Raw genomic sequence first — 12,723 nt, 5'->3', positions numbered from 1 at the left:
CGGGCCTCTCACTATCGCGGCCTCTCTTGTTGCGGAGCACAGGCTCCAGACGCGCAGGCTCAGTAATTGTGGCTCACGGGCTTAGTTGCTCCGCGGCATGTGGGATCCTCCCAGACCAGGGCTCGAACACGTGTCCCCTGCATTAGCAGGCAGATTCTCAACCACTGCGCCACCAGGGAAGCCCCCCAAGTCATTTCTTTTAAAGATAATCTATAACAACCATTTAGGTTGAACAATACTGTCATTTTTACCTCTTTAGACTGGTAATAACAATAGATAACATTAATGAATGTTTACTATATGCTACACATGGTGCTAGGAACTTTGTAAGCATTATATCTTTTAATGCAACAGCCCTGTGAGGTGATGCTACTGTTAATGCCAACTTTCAAAGGAGAAAATTAAAGCTTAGAAAAGTTAAATAACTTGCCCCAAATCACAAAGCCAGTGAGTTAGTGGCAGAAACATATTCAAGCCTAAACAGTCTGACTGCTATCTACATCCATAATCACTGTATTACCTCTAAATTAGCAGTGAAATTGGTATCCATAATGATCCCTCCCCCTCTCTTTCCCAGAGTTTAAGATGCCCCCAGAAAACTGAGCTCTAATTGGACCGTTTAGTCACATAAAATCCACAGCACTTTGTCCTTGCCTGTGGAAATGTAGTCCACAAAAATATAGCCTCTCCTCTACAGATATTACATTGACAGTGCTACACAAAGTCTATTCCCATAATTTCCAGTGCTTATCTTTTCTACTGTTATCTCTGCTTTCCTTTTTTCTTACCTGGAGTCAGTTGTAAGCCAGCACAGGGAACAAAAATTCCTCACTTCTGCAGCACAGCAAGTTTATGACAGGAATTCCACACATGTAGCCTTTGCAGAAGATTTTAGAGACAGTGAAGAGCAAAAAGACTGCTCCCTAAAAGTTTTTCATTGAACCCCAAATCCTTAGCGACAACCACCATAATAGGTTTTGTGTTTTATGGGATTAACTTTTTTCTCTTGTTAACCTCCAAGATTAGAGCAGTGGTGGTTTTCAAATTACTGTTCTGCAGAGCCTTAGGGCTCTGTACTTCTAGAAGGAGATAGGATTAGAGAAGTAATAGTAGATTGTGCTGACTAGTAGGTAGGGCTTTAGGGCCCCCACTTTAGTTTCAACAACAGCTCCATTCTCAGCCTTGAATTAGGGTTCCAAATTAGATTTCTTTTCAAAAAAGATTCCATGACTTAGATAAAGATACAGATAAAGACATAAAAATGTAAAAAGTATATGTACAGTTGACCCTTGAACAACACGGGGCGCCAACCCTCTACACAGTATAACCTATAGTTGGCCCTCCATATGTGCAGTTCCTCCATTTATGCAGGTCCGCCATACCTGTGGTTCCTCCATATGCACAGTTCCACATCCAAGAATTCAACCAACCACAGAATATATAGTACTATATAGTATTTACTCTTGAAAAAATCCATGTATAAGTGAACCTGTTGCAGTTCAGACCTGTGTTGTTCAAGGGTCAGCTGTGTAAAAGTTAGTTTGGTCCTTCATTATCATATTCATATATATATATATATGAATATGTGTATATACATATATACACATTTGTATATGTGAATATGGTAATCTCATATGAAGGAACAAACTTTTATATATATATATATTTATATATATATATATGATTTTATATATGTATGGGGGAGGTGTATGTACTCCCAAAAATTATGAGCAAGAAAGGGGACTCATTTGTCCATATAAGCAATCCAGCCAGCCCAAACATGTAAATTGCCCTTCTGATTCACTTAACGGGACCCATTATCCCTTTGGTCTAGAAATCTGTCTCCAGCACTAAGAGCTTTCTTTTCCTATGTTATTTTTTAATATTTTTCATTACCTTTACCTGTGAAATATGTAAAATATTGTGTGTTATGGTTATGTGTGCAGTTTTCTGGGAGAGAGAGAGTCCATTGCTTTCATCAGATTTTCAAAGGGTTACTAATCTCATCAATTTTTCTACTTTGGGGCTAAATATAAGTACACTAACCTAGAAAAATAAATGAATGAAACTTAATGTTTTAACTGGTATCAAACAAAAAAGGTAGCAAATACAAGTATTATTTTAGATAGATCCTTTCAGAGGCTTCTTGGGGTCAAAACTTTTCATAATAATTCTAAGACATAATTTGCCTTTTCACTCTCATTCTCATAAAAGTGCATAGTGGAGTTTTCCAGAGGCTCCATGACATGTGATATCACAGCAGAGTGAGCAGAGAAGGAGGTATGAGAATCCAGCTGTCTATTAAGACAGACATTAAACAGGTTTGCAAAATATAAAACAATGCCACTGTCTTCTCACTAATTTATTTTGGAACACATAGTTATTTTTCGTAAAAATATATTCTTTTTGTTAACTATGCGATGGATCTATTTTTTAAGGTATTAATAAGTATTTTTTAGAATTCTCAATTTCTCACTTTCATTTAATTTCTCATTTTCAATTGGAAATATAGATAGATATTACCCACAGAAGCAAAAGCTCTTTGGTATTCTCAATAATTTTTAGGAGTATAAAGAGTACCAGAGACCAAATATGTTTGAAAACTGCTATTCCATAACAAATGACATTTTGGAAATGAGGTGCCTCTAGAAGTTAAATCAGGGGACTGTGATTTGAATGTGTTGTCTCTACCCTTGCTTCTCAAAATGTGGTCTGAGGAACAGCTGCATCGGCATCACCTGGGAGCTTGTTAGAAATGCAGAGTCTTGGGCCTTGTCCCAGACTTAGTGAATCAGGATCTTCATTTTAAGAAGATCCCTAGGTGATTGGTATGCATACTGAAGTTTGAAAAGCTGTGATCTGTATTACTCCATACTAACATTTATTTCAGTTCAGACTTATTCCCAAAAGGATTAAAGGAAACTACATAAATATCTTCAATTTATATATAACATAAAAGTATAAATAATATAGTATATATATGCATTAATGCTAATAATGCATTAATACTAGTCTTTCTTAGGCTATCATTGATACTCTGTATTTGTAAGATCGTTCATTATTAACTATACTGTTCTTATAGTTATGCAAGAAGGAACTCCAGGCAAGGAATCCAAAGCCTTGGATTTGGTCATAAAAATCACTAACTTTGTCACATTGGGCAAAAATTCACCCCAATTTCCCAGTTTGTGAATGGGAGTAAATGCCTTGTTTATGTATCAGAAGGAAATAATGTATGTTGAAAACATTTGTAAACTGTAAAACACTGATGCACATTAATTCTAAGATTTGCTAAGAATTTTACATTCGACCTGAATGCATTATTAGTACATAATTTTTAAAGAAGTTCTAATATATATTTAAAACACTTAATTCATTTCACTAGAGCTTGGTACTAACGAGGTTTTCTGCCCTGGTAAGTCGATTACCTTCACTTAATTCTATGGCCAGACTACAACACAAACTCCAGCCAATTTGGTTAAGATTATATGAATGGATTGGCACAGATCCATCAGTGTGGAAAAAAAAATTAATAATTAGCACAGATGTAATGATGGTGAATTAGTAACTTCTTTTTTTAATTTATTTATTGTTTTTATTTACTTACTTTTTTGGCTGCGTTGGGTCTTCATTGCTGTGCACGGGCTTTCTCTAGTTGCAGGGAGCGGGGGCTACACAGGCTTCTCATTGCAGGGGCTTCTCTTGTTGCAGAGCACAGACTCTAGGCACACGGGCTTCAGTAGTTGTGGCATGCGGGCTCAGTGGTTGTGGTTTGCAGGCTCTAGAGCACAGGCTCAGCAGTGTGGCGCACGAGCTTAGTTGCCCCGCAGCATGTGGGATCTTCCCGGACCAGGGGTCGAACCTGTGTCCTCTGCATTAGGCAAGCAGATTTTTTAACCACTGCACCACCAGCAAAGCCCCAGTAACTTTTTATATGAAGGATTAACCTTTGTTCAAAAGAGTCACCTTGTGAGCCATGGAATTCAGGCTCCCCCTAGTGGCTGTCTGGCAGCAAACAAATTTATACAACTGTCTCTAACATTATTTTCTATTCACATTTTTAAGCCAGATCATTAGCGACATGAAGAAAAAACAGTTCTAGGATTAACCATTACCATAAGGTGTTTTAAGGGGTCAATTTGTTAAATTAAGAATGTGGAAAATGGATAGCAGAGTTCTAAGATATTGCAAACAACTAGAAAAGAGGGAAACAGAAGTGACGGTAACCATCACAATACTTAATATAATTATGAGGGAGAAGCAGACTAAACACATTAATTTGACAAGATCTGTACTAGATTCTTTCTTTACTTTCTTTTCTTATACTTTGTCTCATTTTATCCTTCTTCAACCCTGGATTTCACAGATGAGGAAATCTAAGTTTAAGGGATTTAGTATCCATCCCAAGACCAGACTGCTAGTACATAACAGTAGTGTTATACTTGACACACAGTAGTTTTGTTTTTTTTTAATATAAATTTATTTATTTATTTTTATTTTGGGCTGTGTTGGGTCTTCATTGCTGTGCGTGGGCTTTTCTCTAGTTGTGGCGAGTGAGGGCTACTCTTCATTGCAGTGCACGGACTTCTCATTGCGGTGGCTTCTCTTGTTGCAGAGCACAGGCTCTAGGCATGCGGGCTTCAGTAGTTGTGGCACACGGGCTCAGCAGCTGTGGCTCGCGGGCTCTAGAGTGCGGGCTCAGTAGTTGTGGCGCATGGGCTTAGTTGCTCCGCGGCATGTGGGATCTTCCCAGACCAGGGCTTGAACCCGTGTCCCCTGCATTGGCAGGCGGATTCTTAACCACCGCGCCACCAGGGAAGCCCATACACAGTAGTTTTTGATAAGAAGGCTTTGGGGAAAAAAAAAAAAAAGTGTTTGATAGAATTCAAACTTGGAAAAAAAAAATCAGCTAATGTCTAAATATGACCTAGGCCATCTTCACTATTAAACATGAACCACCACCACCCCCACAAAAAAAAAGAATGCCTTTGGCCATAATTGCATAATTGCCTTACAAACAAGTTAAACAAGATGTTTTGTACCTAGTTTTTGTAATCTAATAAATTCTCAGCATATTTCAATGAATTAAATTAAAGAAAGTAAAGTTATTCTTATAATAGTGAGAAAAATATGACTAGGTACTTTGTGTATAAATATTTATTAAATGTTTCGAGCTTATTCATTGTCCTTTTAAGAGAAGATAGACATTCAAGTTCAGGTCTTCTGTTGGTGTGGTGCTCACTTCATTATATCTAGTTTGCCCCCACCCTCAACCTCGGACTATAATATGCCTCATTTGTTAACGATGATTTAGCTACCCAATAACAACCAACCAGCCAGCCTCCCTCCCCACACCCCTCTCTCTCCCCACACACGCACACACAGTTTTCCTTCAATTTCTATCAATTTGGTGCTACTTAATTTAAATCAGTAACTTATGAATAGAGAAAATTTAAAAGAGGTTGATCTGGAATTATTTAAGAAGGATGTAACTTGTACATTTTGTACACAAAATATTATTTTTAGTCTTTACTTTTCCACATTTGTTTTACAGCATATTAAAAAAAAGTTAGTGAACATCTCTATGCTTTTTTCCCTCCACTTTTCCAGGTCTAATTGTCCAAAATGTGGCTCTACTGGTGAAGCTGAAAATGCCAGTTACAGATATAAGCTTGCCTTAAAAGTTGCAGAATCAAACAAATTATTTGGTATTACTGTATTTGGAAGCTGCTTAGATGCATTTTTTGGTCTTACAGCCACTGGTTTGCACAGGTAAGAATATTTAAAGCATTCTTTTTCCTAGCTACTACTTTAGTACATCAATAGAATTTGAAGACATGTGGGGTTTTTTTGGGTTTTTTTGTTTGTTTGTTTTATTTATTTTTGGCTGTGCGGGGTCTTTGTTGCTGCTCGCGGACTTTCTCTAGTTGCGGTGAGCGGGGGCTACTCTTCGTGGCAGCAGGTGGGCTTCTCACTGTGGTGGCTTCTCTCATTGCAGAGCACAGGCTCTAGGCGCACGGGCTTCAGTAGTTGTGGCGTGCAGGCTTCAGTAGTTGTGGCTTGCGGGCTCTAGAGCACAGGCTCAATAGTTGTGGCGCACGGTCTTAGTTGCCCCGCGGCATGTGGGACCTTCCCGGACCAGGGCTCGAACCCCTGTCCCCAGCATTAGCAGGCGGATTCTTAACCACTGCACCACCAGGGAAGCCCCCAAAGATATGTGTTTTTAAGGTAATATGCATTTAGTAAAAAAGATGATCACTCGACCTCAGATCATCAGTTCATTTAAAAGATAATCAAGTGAGAAATAGAAAGATGTTTATTTCCTGAATACATATTGTGATAATGTTAAACCATGCTCCAACCAAACTGTAATTAGACTATTAAATTACAAAACTCTAATCCAAGTTAGAGAAATATATAATAAGAAAGTAAAATTGTTTCAAACTGAAGGATTATTCAAATCAAGTGGCTAAGGTCTCTTGAGGTGGAAGAAGCTATTTGAAGGAATATTTGCATATCAGAAGTTGAATTTTGTCATTTATTTCATTTGCATTGCAACTTCATCTGCATAGTTTGACCTGTTAAGATGTTCTGAGAGTGTAAGGGTATGTGTAAGCAATTGAAGCTTTTTCTCCCCTTCAATCTTCTGCCCTCCTCCCCTAATACTTAACAGAGGAAATCTCTGTTCATCTCCTTATAGTTGAGAGCAAAGTGATTTGAAGAAAGGGAGGACCAAGGGACCACAGCCAGGATTGCCAGCCATGAGGAAAGACTTCCCCCTCTGCTTTGAGGAGAAGGGTTAAAGATCCCAGCACTACTCCCACCGACACTTTTAGAATAATTGCTGGGCCTGATTACTAGGCAGGCACCTACTTTATTCACACTTGATCAGTTGTTTTTGTCTTTCTAGGCTATAGGAACCTAGAGGGAACAAAATGCGTAGCTCTTAAAGTCACTTTTTTTTTTCCCCCTGTATGTAACTCAAAAGTTTCATGCTGTATTTTCAAACTAATTGTGTCTTCTGACTTTATGGCAAGTTAAAATTTCAAAGCTTATCTCTTCCCATTTTTTATTTTCTTTCCAATCAAGGTACATTCAAGATCCTAATGAAATTCCAGAAACACTGGACAGTGATGCAACTCAGAACCTATTAACTAAAGCAGTTGAAACTTGCTTTGTTGGACAGAGCTTTATTTTTGGAGTAACGGTAATCGAGAGTAGCTTTCTTTTTATTATTATGCTAACATTTGCATTGTAATGAAGTGATTTTAATTTTCTAAATAGTTTTTAGGAGTCATAAGTGTGAGAGCCTGTAGAAGCACTTTAAGCTTTGTAAAAATAGGCTATAGGTGATCTGTTAAAATACCATGTATGACAACTTCCTCTTTCAAAAGTTAGAAGAGCCCCATTCAAATGCATTCAGAGCTTTAAAAATCTAAATTTATTATAAATTCACAAGTGTTAGATATTTTGTTTTGATATTTTGTATTTACTATACCCTCTAAATTCAGTTCAGATTCTGTAGTAAAACTTTCGTCAACTCTAGCTTTTTAATCTTATCGATAAAAGGAGAAAGAGGGAACTAACATTGAAGGCAAAGTAACTGAGTGTTGATAACTGTAAGAATAGGTTAAGAAGGATCATCTTAAATAATTATAAAAGTGACTGTAGAAAAAGTCTAGAGAATGTGCTGACTGAAGGAGTAATCGCTTTCTGTCTCTTATATGCTAAAGGGAACAAATCAGTATTTTGCCCACACTGCAGTCAGGGTTTTAAAAAGTGGAATACAATTATACTTCAATAAAGATGTTTAAAAAAAAAAAAAAAAGTGGAATACAGCACTTCACAGCTGAACAGTGAGAAAACCCAAAGGGAAGATGAAACCAGGAGCTACAGAGGTTTTCTTTCTTAAAATCTCAGATGGCTCTTTTTCTTCTTTTTTTTTTTTTTTAAAGTGAGAACATTCCTTTAAACACTCAAAGCTTATGGAAGCTAATGAGAAATATAATAGTAGTTACCATTTATTGAGCAACTACTATTTGCTAAGCACTATAGTTTTTTTGTGTTATTGCTAATACAGTAATCCTGCATTTTTATCCTTATTTTATAAATGAGAAAACTAAGGCTCCTAAATAACTTGTCCAAAGTCCCAACACTAGGAAATTTTAGAACCAAAATTTAAAGACAAGTCTCTTTACTCCAAGGTTTACTTCCCCATAATTTCAATTCCTCTAGCGTTAAACCGTATAACGCTAGAGGAATTGAAATTACGGGGGCGGGGGTTATAGTTGCATCTGTTTTTAACCTTTTAAATCCCTGTTTCACATTTGAGTCAAAGGAAGAAAATATTATTCTGATTTAAATTCATTTACTTCTTTCACAGAATTTTGAAAGCCAACATGGACAAGGTTCAGGTTCCAGTAACCTCTTAGAGCAGTACTCAGACCACAAGAGAAAAGTTAAAGCGCTAGTAGCTTGCCAGATTCTTCTACCAGACCCAGGTGTCGTAGGCTTCACTGTCATTGACTATTTCCATCGGCTTTTGCAGCTTTCTGATATCAGGAAACTTCGCTGTGGCTCCCAGGCACCTAATAGCCACTTACTTGCTTTAGAAAATTCAAATAGCGATGTCAGCAGCATATGTGGCCCTGACAGCAGTTCTTGTTGTTTTGAGTCCCATGGCAGAGATGATTTTTCAGGATTCTGGCAGCTATCACTTGAACTCACTTCCATTGTTTCACAACTAACAGATGATGATGATTTTTCAGCTTCAGAACAAAGCAAGGCCATTGATACTCCTCACCAGAACAGAATGTGCATTTTCTCTGCAGAGGCCACTGGTTCCAATAGCTGCCATGATACCATTCAGGGTTTATGGAGCCCTGTTTCTTATATGGATAAAAAGAGTGCAGCACAAAAGCTGGGTGAAGAACTTGGCTTACAAGCTAATCAGCCAAGTGCTGTTCATAGCAATCATCATGAAATTGGAGTTCCTGGTTCTAATTTATTCCCTTTGAAAGTGCAAGAGCCCCTTGAGCCAAGTAATACAAAATCCTTCCACAGTGCAGTGGAAGTTAAAAATATATATTCCCAGCGTGAGCTAACATGTCACCAGTATCATGATGTAGATACCCCCACTAGCTTTCAGGAGAGATCTATGTGTTGTCCACCTTCATCACTCAGACTTGAAGAGATAGCTGGGGGTTCTCAGGACTGTGACCCTGAGATCTGGGCTGACCTTCCACTCTCTGAAAGCCTAAACAAATTTCTGGCAGCTATCGAAAGTGAGATTGCTATAACCCAGACAGATGGCAGTAGCAGGAAATGTCATCTAGATAATGACATCAGTAAAGTACATGCAGACCACAGCAGGTTTTCCGTGACTCCACAGAGAACTACTAGATCCTTGCATACACCACCTATAGCCTTAAGATCACCACAAGCAACAGTCAAAGCAAACTCCAGCAAAAATGACTTCCTTTCCAACTGTGAAGCAAATCCAAGTCCTAGTGTTCATAAGGAGTCACAACCAGAGAACACAGCAGAGACTATCTCTATAAGTAGTAGTGAAAGAGGCATTTCTGAAAATCTTCTACCAAATGTTTATCTGTCAGCTCTGTTTCCATCTTCAAAAGGCTCAGGCACAACAGTTACTCTTAAGTCTACCAGAATTCCACCACATGAGGCTGAAATTTCACTTAAGCACGATACTTCAGAGACTGACCATTCTTGTCTCAATGGCAAATATTTTAATGGATGTGGAGAAAAAGCACTATCCGAAATGAGTGAAAAGTTGACAACTTTGAGTTCTAGGAGGTATAATGATGTTTCCAACCTTCACAACTTAGAAAATAAACAATACTGTAGGCGGCCAAAGAACCAGGGTGACAGTTTGACAATTTGCAGGAAACTCACATATCCTTTAGAAGCTCTTTGCAGTATGCCAAATAGAAGTACGAACACATTGAAAGAAATGTCTTATGAACACACTGGTAATAACCTAACACCAAACTGTTCTACTGGTCATGAAGGTTGCTACAATGCTTCTGCTGATCTCTTTGACGATAGTCCTAAAGAAATGGACATGGCAACAGAAATGACCAAAAAGTCACAGGATATTTTGTTACAGTGGGGAAAGTCTTTGGCAGAAAGTCATCATACAGAATCTGATTTTTCACTGAGATCACTCTCTGAAAACTCCAGCCAGTCTTCACAAAAATTATCCTTGCAAAACACATCTGCCTCTCTGTATCCAAAAACATGTCCCTCTCCACCTCATTTTCAGTCAGATTCAGAATATGATTTTGAAGATAGCCAAGACTTTGTTCCATGTTCACAGTCAACTCCAGTTATAGGATTCCACCAAACTAGAATTCATGGAATGACAGGAGCGTTCAAAAAATTACCTGCCTTTTATTTGGACCTTGATGCTAACTATAAAAAGACAAGAATTTCCTCTGTAAATGATGCACAGCAAGCCACCCCTAGCTGTCCAAAAAATATAAAGACACCCAGCCAGAAATCCAGAAGCCCTACTGTATCTAGTATTACACAACCAGAGATCTCCAACAACTGTCCTGTTGCTAAGTACCTTGAAACTGATGTTGATGAATGGGTCCCTCCTACCACACAAAAAGTATTTCCTTCAGAAATGCTTGGATTCCAGGCCATGGGTCTAAGGAAATGCCCTGCTGCTTATAATTCTCCTGATCAAAAAGAGTTACCAAGAAAAAAACTGAAATATGTCAAACAAAGAACTGATAAATGCTTAATTAAGAAAGAGTTAAATTTGAAGAATATGCTTACAGCAGCAGAACCGAAAACTCCTGACTATAACAGTACAGGGTTAGGCTGGATTTTCAAAGAGTCGGTTTTGGGACTTGGTTCCCGTTCAGAAGTCAAATGTTGCCTTGCATTTTCAGAAGATTGGTCACCTTCAGTGCCTGAAACTAAAAGTGCTTGGTCTCCTGAATTGTTCTCATAAAATGTCACCTGAACCCAATTTCTGAGCTTTTAAAGGTAAGTGTGTTTGGAAACTCTTGCCTCCAGTGTCATGGAAAGCATTCTTACCATTTTGAACACTTGAAGAGAAGCAAATAGAAAAGAGGTGCTGTTGTGCCTTTTTAAATGGGGGGAAGCCATTGTTTTTCCCAGTGTTTTATCCAGAATACTCTGATTTCAGATAATTTGGCACTTTATCTTATATTATTGATTGTACTTATGTATTGTCAGTTTTGCTTGTTGAAAGTATTTGTTAAAATCACACATACATTCAGAAATAAAGCCTTTGCAAACCAAAACTTAAAGTCTTTCTTAATTGTTCAGCTTAGATCAGAAAATGTCTACCATGTATTAAGCCAACTACTGTTCTGAGTTTGTGATACAAAGCTACAACACCACTGATCTCAAAAGATTTTAGTCTACTGGGTAAGACAGAAATATAACAGACAATTTCAGTACAATGCAGTAAATGCAATGATAGAAGTTTTTGATGGATATTAAATTTATGTTGCTCTGGGAGCATGGCAGAGAATCAGTTAACCCAGCAGCATCTATGGGCTGGGGATAAGAAGAAAGGTCAATAAACAATTACAATTTAGAGTTAAATGTGAAACTGTCACTATTTTATCCAGTAATTATTTGTTGAATGCTAACTACATGCCAGGCACTACGCTAGGTGCTGGGAATTCAAAACTGAAAGTCAAGCTCCTTACCTCAGAAACTCATGGTCTAGAAGAGTAAACAGTTCTCTGATAGGGAGATAAGCTCAAAGGGCTAATAAGGAGCAAAAATGAAGAATAGTTTCTAGACATTCACGTCCTTAGCAACACCTCAGCTGCACCCTGTAAAAGCTTTGTGTGTCTGGTCAGCTCCCTTTGCCATTCCCCACAGCAACTATCCCAAATCTTCGCTCTCTTTGTGCCACCGACCTACCTACTCTTGCCTCGTACTTCATGGAGATCACCTGTATTCCCTTACCTTCCCACACCCATACTTACCCACTTGTCTGTATCGACTCACCCACAACTCTTTTTCCTCTAACCTCAGAAATAATGCACACCTCCTATTTAGTGCTAATCTTTCTTTTTGGACTGTTGATCCATTATACCCATCTTTATCGTCTCGCTCTACTGGCTCTCTCCCCTTCCCCCACTTTTAATTTTGAAAACTTGCAAAACAAAAGTTGAAAGAATGATACAATGTTATAGCATCTATACATACGACCTAGATTCAATTATTTAACATTTTGCCTTTTGTGTATGGGTGTATTTTTTCCATTGTGTCTATAGATATATATAGTTGTTTCTGCTGAACCTTTTTTTTTTTTTAATTAGCTTATTTATTTTTGGCTGCATTGGGTCTTCGTTGCTGCGCACGAGCTTTCTCTAGTTGCGGCGAGCGGGGGCTACTCTCCATTGCGGTGCACGGGCTTCTCATTGCAGTGGCTTCTCTTGTTGCGGAGCATGGGCTCTAGGCACGTGGGCTTCAGTAGTTGTGGCATGCGGGCTCAGTAGTTGTGGCTCACGGGCTCTAGAGCTCAGGCTCAGTAGTTGTGGCACAGGCTTAGTTGCTCCGTGGCATGTGGGATCTTCCTGGACCAGGGCTCGAACCCATGACCCCTGCATTGGCAGGCGGATTCTTAACCACTGCGCCACCAGGGAAGTCCCTTTGCTGAACCTTTTTAAGGTAAGCTGCAGATATGACATTTTACCTTGAAATACT

At 38.5% G+C, this 12,723-nt stretch overlaps 1 protein-coding gene across 4 annotated transcripts in view; it reads left to right on the top strand.

Annotated features, from left to right (window-relative positions):
- DDIAS (DNA damage induced apoptosis suppressor) overlaps window positions 1–12,723 on the top strand; it is a 33,747-nt gene that overhangs the window by 9,225 nt on the left and 11,799 nt on the right. For 2 of the 4 annotated variants that reach the window (XR_011075379.1, XM_068555017.1), the window contains exons 5-7: window positions 5,611–5,772; window positions 7,090–7,207; window positions 8,384–11,019. Coding sequence is in view for 3 of the 4 variants with exons in the window: in XM_068555017.1 (XP_068411118.1) it covers window positions 5,611–5,772; window positions 7,090–7,207; window positions 8,384–10,984 (2,881 nt within the window). In the remaining variant the exon portion in view is untranslated. Of the gene's footprint in view, window positions 1–5,610; window positions 5,773–7,089; window positions 7,208–8,383; window positions 11,301–12,723 lie in introns of those variants that run through there. The other 2 variants (XM_068555018.1, XM_068555016.1) reach the window with 1 other exon arrangement.

This window comes from Eschrichtius robustus, chromosome 11, assembly GCF_028021215.1.
Source record: "Eschrichtius robustus isolate mEscRob2 chromosome 11, mEscRob2.pri, whole genome shotgun sequence".
Taxonomy (NCBI): Eukaryota; Metazoa; Chordata; class Mammalia; order Artiodactyla; family Eschrichtiidae; genus Eschrichtius; species Eschrichtius robustus.
The sequence above is the reverse complement of the archived record's forward strand: the minus strand, read 5'-3'. Positions and strand labels throughout refer to the sequence as shown.